Genomic DNA, 25360 nt, shown 5'->3' with positions numbered 1-25360 from the left:
TCTCTCATCCATTGATCTATCCCATCCTCTCTCCATGAATTTGTCAGTTCCATAGTTGATGCCTGGTGTGGTGTCAAGCCATATATGAAAAGGAGGAAGTTATCTTCTTCATGGTAAAGGGGTACAGCTTAGATAGATAAACAGGGAGCAATGATAGTGAGGAAATAGATTCCCTGATGATGTACAGCGTCCAGAGAGGGAAGCAACAGCATTGATCTCTTGCTAAGTGCAGTATATATAGCTAGTATCCATGCCCCTCATGATTTTATCAACCTCTATAAGGTCACACCTCAGCCTCTGATGCTCCAGGGAAAACAGCCCGAGCCTATTCAACCTCTCCCTATAGCTCGAATCCTCCAAACCTGGCAACTTCCTCGTAAATCTTTTCTGAACACTTTCATGTTTCACAACATCTTTCTAATTGGACAATATTCTATCACACCCATGTCTTATAGATGGTGAACAGGCTTTGGGGAATCAGAAGATGACTTACTTGCCATAGAATTCCCACGAGGGTTCTTGTGATGCAACAGCAGAGTCCCTACCTCTAACTCAGAAAGCCATAGTTCAAGACTTATCCACTCCAGAGGCATTTCTTAATGCTTCTAAACAGGCTGGTTAAAAATATCTGCAAAGCTGGTACAATGTAAATAAATAGTTACCCAAAAAAAATCAAAGAATCCAGCAGCATCTCTTCAGTAAACATTGTAACCAATCTCTTCATAGACTAAGTGAGACATTATTTGGAGAGCCATTGCTAACACAATGTCCAGAATTCTGGTTTTCATTCAACTGTGCGCCATTGTCATTGCTGGCTGGCCACTATTTATTGCCCATGCCTAGTAACCCCTTGAAAAGGGGAAGGGGGAGCTGCCTCATTGAACTTCTACAGTCCATGTGTTGTCGGCAGAGCTACAACAGTTAGGGAGGGAATGGTCCCCTTTTACACTGATGTGATTCTGTGACAACCCACACACCACCAGTACTTTAACCAAGAAAATGGAAAATCAGCCAGGGTCATTACTTGATTATTATTCCAAAATTACTGAGAAAGGAGCAGGAGTGGACATCCGGCAAGTACAGGATTGGACTCAACTCTAATTCAAATCAGTGTCTGCAACAATCACCATCTAAGCCCATAAGTGAGGAATAATTAGCAGTTGAAATACCAGAGGTATATGAGGGAAAAAAATTGCAGTATGGAAACAAATTAAAATAAGATTCAAATTTATGTTTCCTCAGACATATGTCTAATATTGTCACCATTGATATAATAATATTTTAAACAATTGAAAGTTTAGTCTGCAATCATTGGATTCGTAACAAACTCTGACTGCCCTACAATTTCATAATTCTCAACTGTGATGCCCATCTCCTGCTCACATCTGGAGTTCAATTCACCTCAGAGTGGTAGAATAATCACTGACTAACAATTGACTTTGAATCTAGAATCAGTTGCCAGGATGAAATGCTCATAAAAATAATGATCTTAATTGAGGCATGTTCAAGCAGTTGGAAACTGACTCCTGACTAATTCATAGACTTGTGTAGAATTCTGAGTTTCAAAATGAAACTGAGCAGATGGATTCTTAGTAAGGCAACAAGAATTACCAGAACTTGAGATTGTAAGTGTTTTGGTACCATATTAATCAATGTTAAAAATCACACAACAACCAGGTTGTAGTCTAACCTGGGTGTTGTGTGATTTTTAACTCTGTACACCCCAGTCCAACACCAATCCCTCCAAATCATAGTAATCAGTGATATACTGAGGCCGGATTGAAAGGCACAATATAAAAACTGCATAAAAGTGAATAGTTGTATTCAGGTCATACTGCAACTGACTGAGGAGTTTTTGGTATATGAAAGAGTAAAAACAGACTTCTGTATATCAATGATGTGCCTCACCTTAATAAGTACAGAAAGAGAAAAATATGTAATTAGTGGTGAATAACATAGACTTTATTCTGCAGATCTGCATTTGGAACAGCTCGGTAAAAACTCGGATGCTGCCTGAACTGCTGTGCTTTTCCAGCACCACTAATCCAGAATTTGGAACAGTTCGTATGAAATAAAATTAACACCCTCTGTTTCTAGAGTTAATTACTCCAACATAAAAGTAAAATACTGCAGATTCTGGAAGCCTAAAATAAAAATGGAATAATCTGGAAATGCTCATTGGACCAAACAGCTTTTCTGTACAAAGAGATTTAACATTTCAGTTGATGAATTATCATCAGAGCTTTGATAAAAGATTCTGATATTAAAGATAAGATTTTAAAACTCTGTTCTGTCTGCACAGACTCTGCCAGATTTCCAACATTTTCTGTTTTTCTAAATGATTCCTACTAGTCCAAGGTGTGGTATCAATATTTAGCGATTGCATGGTTTACCCATCATCCTGTCTTTCTTGATAAGAAGCAAATATTTAACTGCCAGGCTAATGTATTCAGGCTAAAACTGACATCAGATTTATTCAAATATTGAGTGTCAGTCAGTAATGAAAAGGTACATTAATTTGCTGGAAGTGCAGGTAAAAACAACCAATGGGCTGAAGTACATGTTCTAGTAATTATAGATCAGAAAGACCTCTGCTAATGTGGCATCAAGTCTTTCTGATCTGATCAGTATGTGCAGGAGCTTTTGCTATGGCAAGTACCTAATTCTAGACCAAATAAAACCTCTTTATTTTATCTCATTTTTAAGTGTACAGAGAGGTTTGAGTTGCTCTGCAGCCAATTTTGTGGTCAGTTGAGCAGGATCTCAATGAGATTACACAAGGAGTTCATTGCAACAAACATAAATTCCATAGCCCAAATTCATTCATGCAACTTCAATGTGTTCTGTGCACACTTTGACAATGATACATCAGACAGGCAGGCAGAAAACTAGCCACCAGGATACACGAACACCATCTAGCCACCAAAAGACATGACTCACTGTCACTAGTATCCTTACATACAGATGAAGAAGGACACCACTTTGACTGGGACAACACACCCATCCTAGAATTGGCCAAACAGAGACACGCACAAGAATTCCTAGAGGTCTGGCATTCAAACCAGAACTCCATCAATAAACACATCAATTTAGACTCAATTTACCAACCTCTGAGAGAAAGAACCAGAAATTATATACCCACAACAACAGATCAAGACACATAAATAATAAGCAGGACAGAATACCAGCGCTTCACCAGAGGCTCACTGATGATGTTACCTAGCACGGTGACGAAACATGTGAGAACAAACCTTCCAGTTCAGCGAGCAAACTTACATCCTGAACCCCAACCTGAGCTACATATCTTTTCAAAAATCACAACAATAAGTCTATAGAATGCAGTAGTTTCTTGTAGACCTCCACAATGTCTATTAGATATCTGCATCATACAAATTTTCAATTCATTAAATTAAGAATTCAGGTCAGAAAATTAATGGAGAAAACAACAACACTTCCAAACTTATGAGTCTGAAACAGATGGTGACACAATACAGCAATTATTGTCTGTCAAGGGCCCCAAAGGAAGTGGAGGGAGTTGTCATTCCATGTGCTATTGGGCAACAGAGAAGTAAGGTGGGTATCTACAGCAAAACCCAAATAGCTGACTGGAGAGAAAGTGAAAAAGATATAGAGGATACAGACAATGAGATACACATCTGTAACAAATAAAAATTGAAATAATTGCAAATGACGGAAATCATCAACAAAAACAGAAATTGTTTGAAAATCTCAGCAGGATTGGCAGTATCTGTGAAGAGACATCAGAGTTAACATTTCAGGTCCAGTATTCTTTCCTCAACACTGACTTATCTGTATAAATCTGTAGCATTGTTATCAGTTATGAACATATAAAGTCTTGCCTATTAGTACATTAGCATGCATATGGCAGACCCCAGTTTTTATGTGAATCTTTCCATGTTGTATTGAGAATTATTTCTCACACAGTTCATATCCATACCTACTTTGTACATATATTTTGAAATTCTCTGGAGTAAAGTTGAATTGGATGCTAAATTTTCACATTGAAACATACAGCCTGTGAAGTATACGATTTCTTTCTCCATTTTGCAGCTTCGGTAGAGCAAGACTGCTACTATTTCAAACCTAAATGGAGTGTTTTACAACTAACTGATACTATTCTTGGGTGTAAATGTGTCAATAGAGGTTCTGAAACTTGTCAAAAGAAACTACTATTCATTGCTGAATGCATGCACATTCTCTTATGGGGCTCATCGTAGGCAACCAGCACTCACACTGGAATCAGTATTGATGTTATTTCATAGGTGAGGCAGTGGCTTACAGTGACACGTCAAGGGGCATCGGCTGCAGAAGGATAAAGCTGAATGTAGGTCTAGACCACACCTTTGCTTCATTTTAAAGTCATCCCTAAGACTCCATTGATACCACCTTCTAAACCCATGACCTCGAACATCTAGAAGGACAAGGGCAGCAGACACATGGGAAAAGCATCACCTCCTCCAAGCCACACACCATCTTGAATTACATCACTGGTCCTCCACCATCAGTGCGTCAAAATCCTTGAAATCCCATCCTAACTGTACTGCCTATGTACCTACATGACATAGGCTACGGGAGTTCAAGACAATGACTTGTCAAGAACAGTTAAGTTTGGGTTGCAAATGCTAGTTTTGCCACCGACACTGACACCCCAAGAGCAAGTATATAATATCCGTGCTGGTGGGTGTGCTCATTTTATTCTTTCCAACACACTCTTCCATAAACATCACAGTCTTTCCATACCACCCCTTTAAGATGCTGCTGCAGAATTACAATCAACACCAGATTTCTAACCCGCATAACAAAGAGCTGCATTCAAGAAGCACAGTAATTATGTGACACCTAACACCGCATTCAGTCAGTCTGAAATATAGCTTAAGTGTTGAATGGTCAACCAACTCGGCCTTTTCGGTTTTCAAGTCAATTTCTTGTAATATTTATATCTACAACCTGAAAATAGAACTTTTTATATGTAACAGTTGCTGAGAACATTTGTTTCCTTATAAAAATGCGACCCTTACAGTCTATTGGTAATTCATTATTCTATGATGTCTCAATTATAACATTGCACAGTGGCACGGTGGCTCAGTGATTAGCACAGCTGCCTCACAGTGCCAGGATCCCAGGTTCAATTCCAGCCTTGGGTGACTGTCTGTGTGGAGTTTGCACATTCTCCTCATATCTGCATGGTTTACTCCAATTTCCTCCCACATTCCAAAGATGTGAAGGCCAGGTGAATTGGCCATACTAAATTGTCCATAGTTGCTAACTGCATTAGTCAGAGGGGCATGGGTTACTCTTCGGATAGTCCATGTGGACTTGTTGGGCTGAAGGGCCTGTTTCCACACTGTACGGAATCTAATCTAATCTGTGTGTGTTTCATTTCTGAATATGGCACAAAGTATGTTGTGGATTTGCAAAGTGAACTATTTTAGCTTCCAGGCAGAAACAAAGAGAGCAGCGTGTCAAAAGTGTAACATTGAATACTGCATTCAATTGAACTAGAAATAAAATGAAACAGAGAAGCAGTTTTACTGGGTTGTAGTCAAGAATAGGGCAGAGTCATAGAGTCATAGAGATATACAGCATGGAAACAGACCTTTCGATCCAATGCGTCCATGTCGACCAGATATCCCAACCTAATCTAGTCCCATTTTCCAGCACTTGGCCCATATCCCTCCAAACCCTTCCTATTCATATACCCATCCAGATGCCTTTTAAATGTTGCAATTGTACTAGCCTCCACTTTCTCTGGCAGCTCATTCCATACACACACCACCCTCTGCGTGAAAACGTTGCCTCTTAGGTCTCTTTTATATCTTTCTCCTCTCACCCTAAACCTAAGCCCTCTACTTCTGGACTCCCCGACCCCAGGGAAAAGACTTTGTCTATTTACCCTATCCATGCCCCTCATGATTTTATAAACTTCTATGAGGTTATCCCTCAGCTTCTGGTGCTCCAGAGAAAACAGCCCCAGCCTATTCAGCCTCTCCCAATAGCTCAAATCCTCTAAACCTGGCAACATCCTTGTAAATCTTTTCTGAGCCTTTTTAAGTTTCACAACATCTTTCCGATAGGAAAGAGACCCAAACTGCACATAATATTCCAACAGTGGCCCCTAACCAATGTCCTGTACAGCTGCAACATGATCTCCCAACTCCTGTACTCAATACTCTGACCAGTAAAGGAAAGCATATCAAACACGTTCTTCACTATCCTATCTACCTGCGACTCTACTTTCAAGGAGCTATGAACCTACACTCCAAGGTCTCTTTGTTCAGCAACACTCCCTAGGATCTTACAATAAAGTGTGTAGGCCCTGCTCTGATTTGTTTTTCCAAAATGCAGCACCTCTCATTTATCTAAATTAAACTCCATCTGCCACTACTCAGCCCATTGGCCCATCAGAGGATTGAGAAGAACCCTAGAAAACTCTGTCAAATTTGTAGCATAAAGCAGAAAAGTCATCAAATGAATTTCCAGGTACCTAATAACCCCTCCACTGACAAAATCTGTGGTACTGGATTTAACCACTTATTAAAGAATCAATAATAAAGGAGAAAGATGATTTTTAACTGTGTCAGTAGTTATTCTTCACAAAACTTCCTCTCACCCCTCTCATTCTATTAGTATAACATTCCATTTTCATTCTTACTCATTTATTCATCATATTTCCCATTAAATGTTTTCATCCTTGTATCCTCTGTTATTCCTTATGGTACTGAGTTTCACATTATAACCATTGCCTGGGCGGGAAAGTTTCCTCTGAATTCACCATTGAATTTATAAAGTATTTTCTTAGATGTAGGGCTGTTAATTTTAAACCATGCCTCCACTCAGCAGATGTTATATTTGTCATTTCCAATGTTCAAAGAAATTTCATGTCTAGAATTCACTTCTGCACAATTTAGTATGGCCAATCCAACTCTCGACCATGGGAGGAAACCAGAGCACCTGAAAGAAACGCACAGAGATATGGGGAGAATATCTCTGGACGCCAGGATGCTAAATGTCTTCAAGGCAGAGATTGATAGATTCTTGTTGTCTCGGGGAATTAAGGGCTACGGGGAGAATGTGGGTAAGTGGAGTTGAAGTGCCCAGCAGCCATGATTGAATGGTGGAGTGGACTCGATGGGCCGAATGGCCTTACTTCCACTCCTATGTCTTATGGTCTTAATATACAAACTCCACACAGACAGTTGTCTGAGTATGAAATTGAATCCACGTCCCTGGCACTGCAAGGCAGCAGTATTAACCACTGAGCAATCATGTGGTGAGTCCGTTTGAGTTTCTGGCCAATGATAATCCTCAGGACGTTGATAATGGGAGATTCAGTGATGGCAACACCGTTGAATGTCAAAAGGCAGTGGTTAGATTGCCTCTTATTAGTGATGGTCATAGCCTGGTATTTGAGTGATGTGAATTTTTTTTTAAGAATCCCTACAGTGCAGAAACAAGCCATTCAGATCAACAAGTCCACACCAACTCTCTGAAGAGTAACCCACACAGACCCATTCCACTACCCTATTACTACAGTTACCCCTAACTAATGCACCTAACCCACACATCCCTGAACACTGTGGGCAATTTACTTGCCGCTTGTCAGCCCAAGCCTGGATATTATACAGATCCTGTTGCATTTGAACATGGACTGCTTCAATATCTGAGGAGTCATGAATGGTGCTGAACATTATGCAAACATCAGCAAACATCCTCACTTCTGACTTTAAGGTCATTAATGAAACAACTGAAGATGGTTGGGCCTAGGACACTACCCTGAGGAACTCCTCCTCCAGAAATGTCCTGAGCTGAGATGATGACCTCTAACAACGACAACTGTCTTCTTATGTGTCAGGTATGACTAACCTACAGAGAATTTGCCCCCAATACCCATTGATTCTAGTTTTGCTCAGGCTCCTTGATTCTACACTCGGTCAAGGGCTGTCACTGCTACCTCACCTCTGGAATTCAGCTCTTTTGTCCATATTTAAACTAAGACTGTAATGAGGTCAAGACCTGAGTGTTACTGGTAGAACCCAACTGGGCATCACTGAGCAGGTTGTTGCTGAGCAGGTGCTGCTTGATAGCATTGTTGATTACACCTTCCATCACTCCACTGATTCAGAAGTTGTTTCCATCTCTCTTTACATGCACGAAGATCCATATTTCATTAAGGATTCGCTGGAACCAGTGTGACAAAGCTGAGAAGTTCTCATGACTATGGGTACGCAGAGTGATTTCTATGTGTTGGTATGCATTCCATATTACAAGCTTTGTCCGACTACTTTAGGTCCTTTATGATGTAATCTGTGTAAGATCAGAAGAGGAGTACTTCCATGCACAATGGAATACATACTAATGATGAATACTACGTATTTTTCAGTCTAGTGTAAGAGGTAGCTCAACATAATGCCAGATATGTTCTGTATTAATTGAAGTTAATGGTGGATTCTCCTGGTAAGACGATCTCTTTGTAGCTGTATCTTACAGTGGAGGTGGATTATCTGTGTATTATTCACTCAGGGGTCAGCAGCATTTTATAATGACTGAGGAGTGTAACTCACCACCAGAATCAACGCCTTTATCTCATTATCTCCAAGGGAATTTCAATTGTGCCACCTGAATCATGGTACATTATCACTTTCAAAATAACCTTGCTCCCTTGAAAAGCTGCAATCAACCATATCTCCACCTAAATAATGCATATAATCATACCTAAGTGGGAATGATTTTTTAATTCATTCATGCGGTGTCACGATTGCTGATTGATCCAGCATTTGTTGACTATCCCTGGTTGTCCTTGGTGAGCTACCTTCTTGAACCACTGCAGTCCAGTTGGTGTAGATAGACCCATAATGTTATTAAGTAGGTGATTCTGAGATTTTCCCTTAACGATATTGAAGGGACAAGGATATAATTCCAATCAAAAACAGAAGTTGCTGGAAAAGCTGAGTAGGTCTGGCAGCATCTGTGAACAGAAATCAAAGTTAAAGTTTCAGTTCTGGTGACCCTTCCTCCATTTTGAGGCAGGGTCAGTGGACCCAAAACGTTAACTCTGATTTCTCTCCACAGATGCTGCCAGATCTGCTGAGCCTTTCCAGCAACTTCTGGTTTTGTTTCTGATTTATGGCAGCCGCAGTTCTTTTGGGTTTTTATAATAGAATTCCAAGTTAGTATGGTAAGGGCTTATAGGTGGTAGTATTCATATGTATTTGCTGTCCTTGCCCTTCTCAATGGTGTGCTTGTGTGTTTGGAAGGTTCAGTTTGAGTAACCATTGTGAATTTCTGCTGAGCATATTGTAGATGGTACACACTGCTGTGACTCAGCATCTGTGGTGAAGGGAGTGAATGTTTGTGGATGTGGTGCTCGTCAAGCAGGCCGCTTAGTCCTGGATGGTGCTAAACATCATGCATTATGCAGTAATAAGATGTGTATGTGCGGAATTAGTTTCTTCAATAATGTATGCAATGCAAGTTTCCTGCTATGGTGACAGAGGGTGGTAAAAAAAATGAGTTTAGACAACCTCGTTATGGATGTAATTAAAAAATATTACCTCTTGTCACTAAGCTTGGCTAATTGGCTTCCTAGAAACAAGTCACAAACACACACACACACACACAGGGATAAAATGAAAACAGCTACAATTAATAATAATCTAGTTTTTCATGGTAATGATGTGTTTTTTTGCACAATTGCTACTTTTATTTGAAATGATTCAAATTCTGAATTTCCCTTTTGAGTTATACCCACTCCTGAAGATAATGATTGCTCGAGTGGCAAAGTCTCCTGGTCAAACTGACCCATTCTCCACTTACCAGCTTGGTGTCAGCAGGCACTGGGACACCTCACTGCTGAGTGCAATCCAACCCGTACTCAACAACCATATACACACACTTCCAGCAGAGACCAACAGATGGTAAACAGGAAACTGGCACACTGGCTAAACTTAACTCTCCTTATCACAGGAATGCTGACAACATTTTTACACATCAACAACACTTGCACTTGTCCAGCACCTTTAGTGAATTAAGGCATCCCAAGGGAACCTTTTTAATTTGCCTGGCTAAGTACGACACTGTATGCTACAGTGTGCTAGCATCAAGAGAGCTTTATAAAGCAATCCTTCTTTTCATTTCTTCAGCTTGCTCTTAATTCACTGAAATGGCCACAAACCCATGACATTATTCAGCCATTACTGATCCACAATCAGTATCTGATCCTGTGGGTATATGTATGATTGAGATCGACGAGCTGATTTGTGTTACCTCAAATCAAACTTTTCACACATATGTAGAGATTCTTATAGCTTATACATATCACACGACAAGTATTGGTGGAGGAGGAATTGCCATAACTTACTTTTTAAACTGGCCATTACAAAGGGGATTCAATGAAAGATGATAGTGTTGGCTGGCAATTTCGAAATGATAGAACTGACAGGGAGCATAACGGTGGTTGTGCTTGAGGGTGATTTGGTGGCAATGCATAATCTAGCACTCACAAGTCACAAAGAAATTAATTAGCAGCATTAAATACATCATGAGTTCCAATCCCACAAATTGGTAATTGACAACCTTAGAACCTTTTAAGGCATCTGCCTGCAAGTCCCTTTCAGAAGACTATAATGAAAGCCTGCAATAAGATACCTGCTTCCCACCGTCTTATTGGTGTGGAGTAGATCAGGATTACAAAGGAGAGAAAATATTTTAAAGAGTAAAGGATCTCATCTCCAAGAATCAAAAGAACAATGCAATCATCATCTTGCTCTTGGCATTTCCAGGCAGCATTTGTCAGTTGTACATATTCACTGATAACACTCGGGTATGTCCAGACCTCAATGTAAGACTCAATCCTGATTGATATGCCTACTGAGCTTCTGCCCAGTGGATAAATGGAATGGGGAGTACATTGAACTTCCATTTCTCATTCTTGGTACTGGCCTTAGTACTTCAGTTACCTGAAGGCAATTAACTTACTCCTGCTTCCCACCCCCTCCCACCACCATTTTAGGGAGATTTAACTGTGAGGGAGGAGGCAAAGGAAGCAAATCAAGGCAAGAGGAAGCTACTGCTCCTCAAATAATTATAGCTTCAAACCTGCCACTTCGTATATGTTAATTTTGCAGTGTATACCGTGAATTTTAAATGGATATATTGCTTTTATTTTGGGTGCATATCCTGTTGATGATACATATAATTCAAAACATTGAGGTGCTCCCAAAATGATGATAATCAATATATCACCAAAACAAACCCACTAGGACAGAGCTTCCAGGTTGGTTATGCAAATTAATTTAATACATTACCAAAAATAATATCAAGTATTGTAGAAGTCTTTTTAATTAAAAGTCAGACATCCTATTGTTACAGTAACAATGAGTGTTATCTCGACACTTTCAAAATTCTTAACATAAAATTACTTCAAAATTAATTCAAAATGGGCAACGTAATCTAAACTCATTAGTCTATTTATCACTGAATGTCTTCTGGGCTTTCCACATACTTTCTATTACTTCAGATCCCATTATTTATGAGTACGTAAGTAAAAACCAGGAAGATCCAACTCGCTTCAAATATCTAGCAGGTTTTGCGTTTTGAGCCCCTAATTGGCAAATTATTCCAAACTTGCTTTTTGAGTGAAGATGTTTCCTAAGACCTGCTTAAAATATACACTAAGTCATTCATGCTGATACTCACACATCCAATATTCCGGCTGGTTTTAACATGTCAATCCCACAAGCTATTTTGTACAACAGATATGAGCAATTTGCTTTGATTTCAAAATGATTTTACAAAATAGTTACTTGACTGGAGCAGCAACAAGAAATCAGCACTTGAAGAGTTAAAAATGCAGAAAGTCTCTTCATCCATTCTTCAGTTAAAACTTCATTTCTGAAGTGCATCTCATTAAGAACTGTTTTTATATGAAATATGAAGCCCACGGTACAAACAGCACTGTTTGAAACCAGGCAACTCAGAGCTCTTGGCAAAGCTCCGCTGTATCAGATTGAACTACTTTTAGTTGCATATGAATTTTATAAAATAAAAAAAATACCTCTGACAGTCGATGCCTTAACTGTGATAATAGAAGTGATATATATATATTGAGATTCCTCCCCAAATATATTGACACCAGTTATTACCCTTCTGTTCAGTCTATCTCACTGATCTGCATTAGTACGAGTTCAAAACTAAAGGTTCTATAATCAACACTTAAATTCAGCAAACAAATCACATATAAATAAGCACAAAAATGGACTAGAAATTATACATACAGTACAGCAATCCATCCTAAAACGAGTGGGTATTAAAGTCTGAAATCTGCTGCTGGGTTTAGTTACTGCAGGTAAACAACAGGCTTGAGAGCGAGTGTTGTACTCTCTGGACACTTGCTGTCTTCCCTCTCTCTCTCTCTCTCTCTCTCTTTCTCTCTCCCTCTCTCTCTCTCTCTTTCTCTGTCTCGTTTTCTCTCAATATCTTCTGGACTGATTGGTTTCTGCAGGTGTTAAAACTAGACCATCACTGATTACATAACCTTCGTCATTAGCTGAAACCAACCTATCACCAGCCCACACAAAACTTGGGCTCTTTCCATGCACAATTCTAACTGGCTCTGCCAGTGATGTTTTTCACCAGTGAATGTTATTTTTTTCTCGTTTCCTCTATTCTCAGCAGACATGTTGCAAGACAGTTACAGATGAGCTTCGGTGTTTCACAGTTTTTTTCTGTCCTCATTTTTTTCTCTGTATTTTTCATGTCCTTTCTCTTTGAGCTCCCACGCATTTTAAGCCTCTGTGAAATTAATTCCACAGCCTTGTATTCCAATTTTGAGCTAATTGTATGGATATTTATTTTTTCATTCTACATTAGTCAGAAACATATTTTCGTAGCATAAGTAAATGTCGTTGCCTTCCAAATTACTTAGTAGCAATAATTGATCATTTCAGTGCATGCAGAACTGCTGTGTGAAAATTTATACAAGGCAAAATAGGAATGGCATCTTTCAGTCCAATTGAAAGAAGCATCTAGATATGACAATGAACTGATATAAGCAGAAGGATCCTTTTGGTAATCGTGTGTTCTACTTGCTCTTACATTACAATTCACCCATGTCAGCAGCATCTGAGATGGGAGCTTTTTCCTCTATTTCAGGATGCCTCTTTAACCTTTGGAAGTGCAGAAATATCCACTATCATTAGTATTACATGGGAAGCCATTCAAGTAAATCTGGTCCCTTATCCCTCCTGAAACTCATATTGTTCCATGGCTGGAAATGCAGCCTCAAGCCTCTCCAGACACCACCTTTTCTGTATTAGACCAGAGCTATTTTTAAGCAGCCTCCAGACATGTGGAGTTTGCACATTCTCTTCATGCCTTCATGGATTTTCTCTGGGTATTCTGGTTTCCTCCCACAATCCAAAGATGTGCAGGCTAGGTGAATTGGCCATGCTAAATTGCCCATAGTGTTCAGGGATGTGTTGGTTAGGTGCATTAGTCAGGGGTAAAGGTAGAGTAATGAGGAATGGGTTTCAGTGGGATACTCTTCAGAGGGCCGGTGTGGACTTGTTCGACCGAAGGGCCTGTTTCCACACTGTCGGGATTCTATACATTCTGTACATGCGATGACTTGAACACAAACCTCCTGGTCCAGAGGGAGGGATATTTCTACTGCGCCCCAAGTGTTCCTCATTATTGTGAGCAGTAGTGGCTGATTATTTAACCATTGGTTAATGCTGTTACACAACCACACAAACACACACTGTCTCCCTTACTCTCCAACAGAAGTCACTGCAAACCAATCAGAGGCAGAAACTCATGATTGATTGCACACTCAGAAAATCAAGGTCATCTCTGGTTTCTTTACTATCAAGGCGGATACTGTCACTCAATAAATTACAGCCAAAAATCAATTCTTCAAGCTTCCATATCTGGATAACTCAACTGCACATTGGTTCACATATTTACCAGTGAGGCACTTGAATCCTAATCAAGCATGCTTCTGGAATTAATCATCATCTTTATTCATGCATCAGCCAATAAAAATACTTGAATAATTAGGGGCAGCAATGAGGCATGGAAAATAAATTTAAGGCTGAGGTAGACATATTTTGGACAGAGAAGGGACTCGAGGGCTGTGCTGGCAGGGCAGGAAGAAGATTGGATTTGAGGTCCCATTGATATCAACCATCATCTTGCTGAATGACGGAGCAAGTCTGAAGGGCTGAATGGTCTACTCCTGTTTCTATTTGTTATTATCTTATGTTCACCATGTTAGTGACCCATTAATGGAACTTCATTTGGCATTGGGATTAGTGGATTTCCTGATAACCCAATGCTAACCATAATATACTGTGCCTTTGGACTCTTGATAAGCAATGTAGGAATCAAAAAAGGCAATTTAATATGTCCACCTGACATTTAGGTCCTCCCACAGGACCTGAGTGAACAGTTTTCTTCATCTTCTATCCTACATCCATATCACATTACTCCTCACTGGGCCAAACACTACTCAGTTTTTTTTTCTCTTACCTGGTGTTAAAATGTAATGAATGATTTCCTGTCCTCCCTCTGTTGTTCCTTAGATGGGAAAAGGCACACCAGAGGGACAATTGACAGAAGCTGTCCGCCACATCACTACTAATTTTTCAGTGAGCAGACGTGAGGTGGATGTCCATAAGGGCACTTAAAATACAAGCAAAAATGGGCCAAACAGCCTGAAAAGCCTGTTTCATGCAATCATGATGAACCTTTTCTCTCAAATCCACTTATTCATCTGTTCCCCATATCCCTTGATTCTTGAGATACCAGCAATGCATCCATCTCAGCCTTAAATACAGCTCTTTTGGACTAAGAATTCAAAAATCTCACAACTTCTTGAATGAAGACTTTTCGTTTTCATGTCAGATCTGAAATGATCAACTGCTAATTCTAAGATTGATCCCCCTGTTCTAGACTTCCCAGTCAAGGAAACAACTTCCCAGTGTCAACCCTTCAGAGTGTCTTACTGAGACCTCATCTCATTCTCAACTTTAAAGAATTCATTCAGCCACTTATCCCAGGGAGCAGATTAGCTGAGCTGCCTCCAATGCAAGTATATCCTGGACAGCAATGGATAATACATACACAGGTATACTGCAATCATATTCATATTGAGTGCCATCAAATGCATGTTCTGTCATTTGTTCCATCATAACACTGGACTCAAGCAACTCTCTGTCTCCACGCCAGAAATTAACCACAGGCATTAACCATTTTTGGGGATGGATAACAATGCCGGAGTAGAAAAGCTTTTCTTTAGTGTTTCTGGCTCAGAGACAGTAAGTTGTGACAGCCTTATTTATACCCGGAATGGACACAACTGGGATTGTGTCCCTGAAGTGCTGTTGCAATCAAGCATATGAACCTAAATGAAAGAATTCTCCCTCCAGCTACACAACACTACACACCACATGACTTACGCATGTTTCAAGAAGACTGAAAACCATCAAGAAATCTTCCCAATGACCCCCACCTCAAAATTAAGCATTTTCCTATTTTTGTCACCATATTTTCATAGAAAAATATACCTGTGGTGAGGTAGTTCAGGTGTTTCACTACAACACCTACCAGCACATTGGGAAGAAAGTGGCGGGTGAATAGATTGTGTGAGATTAGGAACTGGACAGACTGAGAAAGTGCAGAACTTCATCTCACATTCCCAACCCCACCAACCCTACACCAAGTCCAACAGCCCACACTTACACAGGGTTCTCAGGATCTATGTAAGGCATCTATAGAGGCCTCTCCTAAAGCTCTGTGAATAAAAAGTCAGCCTGGATTTTTTTTGTAACAATTCAACCAAGATTCGCAGTAGTAGTAATATTAATAAGTGTTTTTTTTTAAGCATCTGCTGTACTGCCATATGCAACTCAGAGTGAGAGGAAATTGGAAGCTTGATGAGTGCACACTGTGATTTAAACCAGCCTTCTAGTAAGTTCACACAAGCTGCTGTTTACTGAAGAGAGGAGCAAGCAGGGCTGGTAGTAGAAGGCATATCAATCCAGAAATAGAAGTAAACACTGCTCAGGAAGAAACCCAAGTTTGATACAACTTTGGTGAATCATAGCATCGGAGATAGAGTTTAAAAACTACAGAAAGAAGGAGGCCAATCAGCACATTGTTCCTGTACAAGCTCTCTGGAGGAACATTTATTTCAATTTGTCAAACCCGTGACCACTACCATCAAGAAGAACAAGGACAGCAGATCTAATGGAACACCACAATCTGCAAGATGCCCTCAAAGCCACTCAATATCCAAGCTTAGGAATATATAACCATCCCTTCAGTGTCACTGGGTCAAAATCCTGGAATTCCCAGCCTTATGGTTTTAATTATCTATCTAATCACCTTATGGTTTTAATTATCTATCTAATCATGATTCAAGAAGGTAGTTCACTACTACTTTTGCCAAGGTATTGAGGGATGGAAAGTAAATGCTAGCCAGCAACTACCACATCTCATGAATGATTTTTTTCCAAAGTTTCGTCCCCCTGCTTTTCCCCATAATCTTGCAATTCTTGTGTATTTTTAAGCTTCCTTGGACTTTTGAATTCCTTTCTACTGCCCCAGGCAGTACATTACAGAACATAACAATGCTGAATAAAAAACATTTTCTAATCTCATGTTTGTCTTCTCTATTTGCCGTTTGTTTTAAATTTAAAACCTTGATGCCCTCTTTGCTTCAGATAAGAGGTTTTGAGTGCCTTATTAGGGTTATGAGGTGGAGCTCCTACCATAAGTTTAATTTTAATTTATTCATTTAATAGGATGTAGGAATTACTGGCTAGACCAGCTTTTATTGCCTATTGCCAGCTTCAATATACCACGTAACAAAGAGAAAAGATTTCTCTCAGGTGCCTGCTCTCAGAAATATTAAAGTCAATTTCTGAAAAGATATTCTGATCTTGGTAGATGTAATCATATAGGCAAGTAGTAAGAAATGATGGGCCAATGACCTCATTCTAACCTGTGAGATTTTGTGAATCCCAACAATTTTTCCAATGTATTAACAATAGCATCAACAGAATGTAAGGAATGGAAATCTTCAGTCTTAAATTCAATTTTGCTACCTCACATTCAGCATCAAATGTAGAAAAACTGATAACAGATTAGTGATTATAATTTAGTAATCGCATTTAGGGGCTTAAATGGCTCATGCAATCAATAATGGATATGAAGAAAGATTAAATAGCATTACTCTCCCAGAATAGCTCAGAATTTATGAAAACACAGTTCAATCCTACCGTAGGAGAGTCGAAAACTAGAGGGTGCAGGTTGAAGGTGAGAGGGGAAAGATTTGAAAAGGACCAGAGGGGCAACTTGTTCATGCAGAGGGTGGTGCTTGTATGGAATGAGCTGCCTGAGGAAGTGGTGGAGGCTGGTACAATTGGAACATTTAAAAGGCACCTGAATGGAGATATGAATAGGAAGGGTTTGGAGGGATATGGGCCAGGTGCTGGCAAATAGGACTAGGTCAAATTGGGATGATGTGGTCGTGTTGGACTAAAGAGTTTGTTTCTGTACTGCATGACCCTATAATTATAAATGTTTTTGGCCTTTACTTTCAGGGTTTTTTTTTCTCTTTTCCTGATGTCATTGTTGCACCCTGTTCAATGACTGTCAGCGTTTCTCCACCATTTCAGACTATAGGCAGCCCTCAGATTGCGAATGGGTTCTGTTCCTGAGTCCGTTCACAAGTCAATTTGGAGGCTAATTGGAACACAATGCAAGATAATATAAAGCAGCCATTCATAAGTACCGGAAATGTTTGTCTACCAGATATTTAAAATGACAGCCCTGTATGGGATCGCATGCATAATAATGAGCATCAATATGTCAGAAATCAAAGATTCACTGTAGTCATCACAAAGTTCATGAATAAGTGTAGATAAACAGGTATCAGCAAGTTACTTTTAACTTTGGGTTATCAGAAACATGTTTAATGTTGCCATAATGTGAAAATTACAGACAGAATGGAAGTCACCATAGCTCAATCAGGAGCAACAAGCTCATCTGATTCCATCCCCTCTCATCTTTCCTGAAACTATTTCCAGGCTTCCTTCCTCATCATAATTTATTTTTAAACTTCTCAGTTGCCTGATAAATGATTTTTAATTATTTCTAACATGCAGCTTCATCAAATTTCAAGTAAAATGCAGTTCACTAGGTCAAGTTCATGGAGTCAATTACAAAGTATTCTTGTGTAGTAGAGAGAGGAAATTTATTATTTATTAACCCCAAGAACAATAATAAAATAGAACACCGAAAACATTTACAAACATGGGAGTAAAGTTTTAAAAGGGGATGGTGTATAGTACAAAAATGAAGATCAAGAATAGGCAGTTTAAAATCTTGAGGTGTTAGGCTTTCATCTGAGACCACAGTTGCTTAGTTTGATGACTTGTATACTCCACAGTAACAAAACCTGTAGATTCCTTGGAGTTCTTGGTGAATTGATGTTTTCCCAGTTTGTATTTCATCAGGCATTATTTTTCAAGAAGATAAGAGCAACACAGAGAGGGAAAGTTTTCCAGTTATGCTATTAGGGAATCAACTTTCCTTCTCTATAAGTTATTGCCTGAAATCCAGTCCATTTTTATATTGCCAGGCCTAGCTTTGTTCATTTTTCAAGCTGAATAACTTGCATGTGATTTTCATTCTAATAAGTGAATGTTCCAGAAATATGCAAATCAATGTTTCAATGCCTTTTATAGTCACTTTAATTTCAGCTCAGAATGATTCTTATTTATTGATGGTTTCATAAGCATGCTGAACCTGGTCAGGTGACGACAACGGCTGCTCCAAGTCAACATTTGTCTTTTAGTGCATCTATTTCAGTCCATGAAAGATCTCAGGCATTAAAATCAGAGGATGAAGTTAGCAACACTCTCTTTCCCTGCTGGCACATAGAATCCAAACAGTTTGGAAACAGGCCATTCGGCCCAATGAGTCCACACGGACCCTCCAAAGAGCATCCCACACAGACCCATCCCCTTACCCTATCCCTGTAACCCTGCATTTCCCATGGCTCATGCACCTAACCTACATATTCCTGGATACAATGGACAATTTAATATGGTCAATTCACCTAACTGTACATCTTTGGTCTGTGGGAGGAAACCAGACCACCTGGAGCAAACCCACGCGAACACGGGGAGAATGTGCAAGCTCCACACAGTCAGTTACCTGAGGATAGAATCGAATCCGGTTCCCTGGTGCTGTGAGGCAGCAGTGCTAAACACTGAGCCAACCATCATCTCCCAGTCTGAAGTGATGCTGTCTCTCTCCCAGTCTCTCTCTTCTCCTGTAAGAAAGTATCACCTGTTTTGTTTCTTCTATCACAGTTCCCTGGCCACAGAATTTCTGAAATAGCAGCTTCCTCACCACAGATAGAGCACTGTACATGTATGTACCACTCACTCATTCTTGCCTTCCTTTGATTCCCTTTTTCCTTTGGTTCCATTGATATTTTCCCAGCTTTTTGTTCTGCTTTTCCTTTACACTGGGTTCCTTTTATATTTTTACACCTACACTGCTAGTTTTTACAATGTTCACTCCATGTATGGAGAGTCTCGGGAAGTGTAGATCACAGAGAAAGCCTGCCAGCTTTAAAGGGATTCAGGGAATGGTCCAGGAATACTAGTCCTGGACAATGAAATAGTCAGATAAATGAATAAGAGAACAGGTAGATTCTTAGATACCTGGATAAGTGGCTATAACATGTGTCCCAGAGATGTTCTGCCAGTATTGGGTTTGTGTGTATTTTCAAATCGGGAATAGGATATATCTGTGAGGTTACTCTGAGGGAGTTGTTGTTTTTTCTGGGACAATAACCAGTAACTTAAACCCAAATTATTTAAGAACAAGCGTTTACCTAGAGTTTAAGTTTTTTATTTACATGATTGCAGTAGAATAAATTTTGTCTTGAGTGGTTTATGGTGAGGATGAGTGAGGAACAGTCATGACATTTTTAACAGGTTATGAAGAAATGTGTTAGGTGGGAAATTATGAATAATATGTATAAAATAGAAAATTAATCTGGGAGGACAGATTTGACCCAAATTCACATCAAACGCAATGTGGATTTGGGTTCCAACTCTGTTCAGGGATTAGGTAAATCCAAAGTTAGATATAAATCAGTTCTGCTGAAATTCAGTAATAAAAACAGAACATGCTGAAAGCACTCAGCAGGCCTGGCAGCATGTGTGGAGAGGAGCCCAGAGTTTGTGTTTCATGTCTGAGATCTTTCACTAAAATGGGCGGTAAACTCAATGAGCACTTGTGGATAATGATCAGAATACAACTAGAAATGTTATAATCCCCAAGTCAAACAGGATTGATTTCTTTAATTGGCCTTTCTAGGAAGGGTTTAGCAGAGGCTAATGAGAGAAGAAACTTTCCTTTCATGTCCTAGAATCCCCACAGTACAGGAAGGGGTCATTTGGCTCATCAAGTCTGCACAATAAAAATCCAAAGAGCATCCCACCCAGACCCAGCACCCTATCCTTGTAACCCCACAGTAACCATGGCTAGTCTACCTAACCTACACATCCCTGGATACTACATGTCAATTTTACATGACCAATTCACCTAACCTGCACATCCCTGGATGCTAAGGGAAATTTAGCATGGCCAATCCACCTAACCTGTGCATTTTTGGACTGTGGGAGGAAACCATAGCACCCAACAGAAACCCATGCAGACACTTAACAGAGAATTTGCAAACTCCACACAGACAGTCAGCCAATGCTGGAATTGAACCCAGGACCCTGGTGCTGTGAGGTATCAGTGCAAATCACTAAGCCACTGTACTGCCCAAGGACCTCTGTATCATCATTTTACGTGAAGTACATTGGGAGTGTTGCCAGGAAATCATATAGCCATTTTGCACACATGAAGGAATAACATGTCCAGTCTGACTATTCACTGAAAGGATCGGAAGGATGAGGAGAGGTAGTTTGTCTTTCAGAACGTAGAAGCAGGATTAGGCTATTCAGTCCATTAAGTCTACCCTGTCAGTCTGGATCAAGGCTGATCATCCACACCAACACCGTGCTCTTACACTAACCCCATATCCCTTGATTCATTAGTAACTAGAAACCTAAAAGTTCTCAATGTGAAATTATCTCAATCCTCTGGGAAGAAAATTCCAAAATATTTATCACCCTCTGAATGATGAAATTCCTACTCATTTCAAACTTAAACAGCTCGCCTTTCAGCTTGGGTCTGAGTCCCATGGTTCTAGACCCCAGGGCCAGAGAAGACCTATTTTCTTTATCCACTCAGTCTAGAACTTTACGAATACTTTATGTTTACATGAGATCACCTCTCTTTCTTAGAAACTCTCAAGGATGCAGGCCCAATTTCTTCAACCCCTGCTTAAAGGATAGTCTACCCTCCCATAAATCATCTTGTAAACCTTCACTGCATTCCTTCAGTAGTAAGTGTATCCTTCCCTATGCAATGTGACCAGACTGCACACAGTACTCCAGGTGAACTCTAACCAGTGCTCCATTCCATTAGCAAGACTTCTTTGGCCTGTATTCTGAGCCTTTTTCAATAAATGCTAGCACCCCATTTGACTTCTGAACCACTTTCTGCACCTATATAGTAGTTTCCTTTGATGTATGAACAAGGATATCTAACCCCTTTTGGATGTCAACACTCTCCAATCTTTCACCATTCAAGAAATATTCTGCACCAGTGTTCTGTCAATAAAGATGGATAACTTTTATCCTCATTGTTTTCCATCTATCATGCTCTTGCCCTGTCCAAATCCTCTTGAAGCCTCTTGAATCCATCCCTACTCCTCAAAGTTTTGTGTCAACAGCAGGAAAAACAGAAATTGCTGGAAAAGCTCAGCAGGTCTGGCAGCATTTGTGGAGAGAAATCAGAGTTAATGTTTTGGGTTGAGAGACCCAAGGTGACCCCAGCAATTTCTGTTTTTGTTTCTGATTCACAGCATCTACAGTATTTTTCAGTTTTGACTTTGTATCATTTACAAGCTTGGAAATATTGCAATCGGTCCCTACATCCAAAGTATTGATTTCGATTGTGAAAAGTGAAACAGGGCATATTCATCCATTTTAGTTTCTGCTTTCCATCTGTAAACAAATCCTCAATTGATGCAAGTAAGTTGCCCCCAATTCCATATGACTTAATTTTGTTAACTGAACTCTTGTCTGCTACTTAATCACCTCGCCAACTGGATCCCTTAATCGACTCCACTTGTAACAATTTCAAAACTCTCCATAAGGTTTGTCAAACATGATTTTGCCTTAATAAATCCAAGTTGACTCTGTCCAAACAATTATTTCCTAAATATCCAGAATCACATCCTTTATAATAGATTCTCGGATTTTCTCTTCTATGAAAGACAGACTAACAGCTCGTAGTCCCTTGTTTTTTCTCTCATTCCTTTCTTAAACAGTGGCATTTCATTTGCAAACTTCAAATCTGTAGGCAGATTACAGAATTAGTAGAATTGTGAGAGATGATAAGCAATAGTTCCATTATCTGCATAAACATCTCTCTAAACACTGGTGAGGTGATGATGTTGTGGTATTACCACAAAACTATTCATTTGAAGACCCACATAATATTCTATTGACCTGTGTTTGAATCCTGCTTTCAGAGATGGCAACATTTGAAATTGGAGTTAAGCGTGACCGTGAAATTGTTGGGGAAAAGCCCATCTCGCTCACTAATGTCTTTTACAGGAAGGAAATCTGCCATCTGGCCTACATGTGACTCCAGACCTACAGCTAAGTGGTTGACTCTTAACTTCCCTCTGGGAAATTAGGAATGGGCAATAAATGTAGGTCTAGTTAGTTTACTCATCCTGTGCATGAGTAAAAAATGTACTCCAGGGTGAATATCATCACATCCTGAGGATCTGTCAACTTGCAATCCCAAGCATTTTCTCTTTTAAACTACTTTTAAACTAATTTTTTTTCAGATTCATGCTCCTACTAGATCTTTGGATGCTAATTATTTCAGAAAAACATTGTATGCATTCTTCTGTAGAGTCAAGCGAAACATGTCTATGTCGTTTCTTTGCCGTTTCTCTATTTCCCATCATAAATTCTCCTGACTTTGTCTGCAATAGAGTCACACTCATCTTTGATAATCTTTTCCTTTCTTATGTACTAGAAGCTTTTCCAATATGTTTTAATGTTCCTGGCAATTTTACATTCATGTTGCATTCTTTCTCATTTACAAGTTTTCTTTATCAATTTCGTTGTCCTCCTTTACTGAATTCTGAAATTCTAAAATCTGCAAACTTCCAATTTTGATATTCATGTTGATTCAGTGGCAGGAACAGGAAGCTAATCGGATGCATTCAGAAGATAGAATCAGCGAAAGATGGTCCTGGATTTGGGAGGCAGCATCATACTGAAGGATTGTGGAGAGGAAAGCAAATTTGAAGATAAGTATTAATCTGTAAGTATGGTGGGTGAAGGGTTTTTTTTTGAGAAGTGGGATCATTAACAGATAACACACAAAGATACACTGCTGATTAGCCATCTATTTCACTTAAATAATGGGAAGTGTGACCCATTTATCAAACAGAAAATCCTTCATGAGGTGCCTAGGCACAGACTTACAATTTTCTGTTAACATATGTGACATTGATGAAACCACACTCTCTTGTCTCCTATACACAATTCAAATGTTGCCAGGGATTTACTTGGAACATCAATTCATGCTGAAGTATAAATTGCTGGGAGACAACATTAAATCAGCTGAGATTCGTCATAACTACCAATACAGGAGGTTAGAATTAGTCAAGTACCATATGCTTCATTCATGGATTACCACATTCATACCAACATTGGACAGTGTTTGAAAACATTATGGGAATTCCTTCCTCATGATATGAAAGCTTAGCTTGTTTACTTCAAGTAATTTTGCACATGGCTCTAACACTGTGATTTAACCTTACAAAACCAGATTTTAATTTGTTCCTAGAACATTGGCATTGCAGGCTAGGCCAAAGTCTGTTGCCCATCCTTCAGCAGTTGGTGGTGAGCCATCTTGTTGAACGATTGCAGTCGGGACACCCAGGGTGGAAGTTCCAGGATTTTGCTACATTGACCATAAGCAACTGGTGACCGAGTTCCAAATCAGTATAATACTTGTCTTGAAGGGAAAATTAGAGATGTTGGTGTTCACATTCACCTGTTGCCATTGTATAGGTCAGTGGATGGCACTGTTATTGGAATATTGGTGAATTACTGCAGTGTGTCCATTAAATAGGAGAAAGTGAGGACTACAGATGTTGGAGATCAGAGTCAAAAGTGTGGTGCTGGAAAAGCGCAGCAGGTCAGGCAGCATCCGAGGAGTAGGAAAATTGGTGTTCCCGGAACATCGATTCTCCTGCTCCAAGGATGCTGCCTGACCTGCTGTGCTTTTCCAGCACCACACTCTTGTATCCATTAAATAGTAGACATCACTGCTACTGAGTGTCAGTGGTGAAGGGAGTGTATTTTTCAAGTGTTGGATGTGTTGCCAGTCAAGCAGACTGCTTTGTTCTGGATAGTGTCAAGAGTCTTGAGTGTTGGAGGTGTAACCATCCACTCAAGTGGACAGTACGGTGTCAAAATTCTACCTTGTGTTTTGTAAATGGTGGAAGTCAGGAAGTGAGTTATTTGCCACAGAAACCCTCACTTCGATATGCTCTTGCAGTATTTACATGACTGATACAGTTCACTTACTGGTCAATAGAAATCCCGACTATGATGGGGATTCAGCAAGAGCAATTTCATTGAATGTCAAGTGGAAATGGTTAGATTTTCTTTTGCTGGAGATGGCCATTTCCTGGCATTTGTGTTGTGTGAATGTTACTTGCTGCTTATTACAGTCGAAAAGTGTGGCACTGGAAATGCACAGCAGGTCAGGCAGCATCTGAGGAGCAGGAGAGTCGATGTTTTGGGTATAAGCTCTTCAAGAGGAATGTGGAGGGGGAAGGGGGCTGGCAGACAAATGGGAGGGTGGGCTTGGGGTGGGGGGGGAAGGTAGCTGGGAAGGCAGATGGGGGAATGATAGTGATAGGTCACTGGGGAGGGTGGAATGGATAGATGGGAAGGAAGATGCTGGATTAGTGGTGCTGGAAGAGCATAGCAGTTCAGGCAGCATCCAAGGAGCTTCGAAATCGACGTTTCGGGCAAAAGCCCTTCATCAGGAATAAAGGCAGTGAGCCTGAAGCGTGGAGAGATAAGCTAGAGGAGGGTGGGGGTGGGGAGAAAGTAGCATAGAGTACAATGGGTGAGTGGGGGAGGGGATGAAGGTGATAGGTCAGGGA

At 39.9% G+C, this 25360-nt stretch overlaps 1 protein-coding gene across 2 annotated transcripts in view; it reads right to left on the bottom strand.

The window, feature by feature from the left end:
• LOC140494118 (neuromodulin-like) overlaps positions 1-25360 on the bottom strand; it is a 154099-nt gene that overhangs the window by 56620 nt on the left and 72119 nt on the right. Inside the window, exon 1 of one of the 2 annotated variants that reach the window (XM_072593123.1) lies at positions 12294-12509. The exons of the other annotated variant lie outside the window; for it this stretch is intronic. Within the exon in view, the coding sequence (XP_072449224.1) occupies positions 12294-12308 (15 nt within the window). The 5' untranslated portion in view covers positions 12309-12509. Of the gene's footprint in view, positions 1-12293; positions 12510-25360 lie in introns of those variants that run through there. 2 annotated transcript variants of the gene reach the window in all.

This window comes from Chiloscyllium punctatum, chromosome 23 (assembly GCF_047496795.1).
Source record: "Chiloscyllium punctatum isolate Juve2018m chromosome 23, sChiPun1.3, whole genome shotgun sequence".
Classification (NCBI taxonomy): domain Eukaryota; kingdom Metazoa; phylum Chordata; class Chondrichthyes; order Orectolobiformes; family Hemiscylliidae; genus Chiloscyllium; species Chiloscyllium punctatum.
The sequence above is the reverse complement of the archived record's forward strand: the minus strand, read 5'-3'. Positions and strand labels throughout refer to the sequence as shown.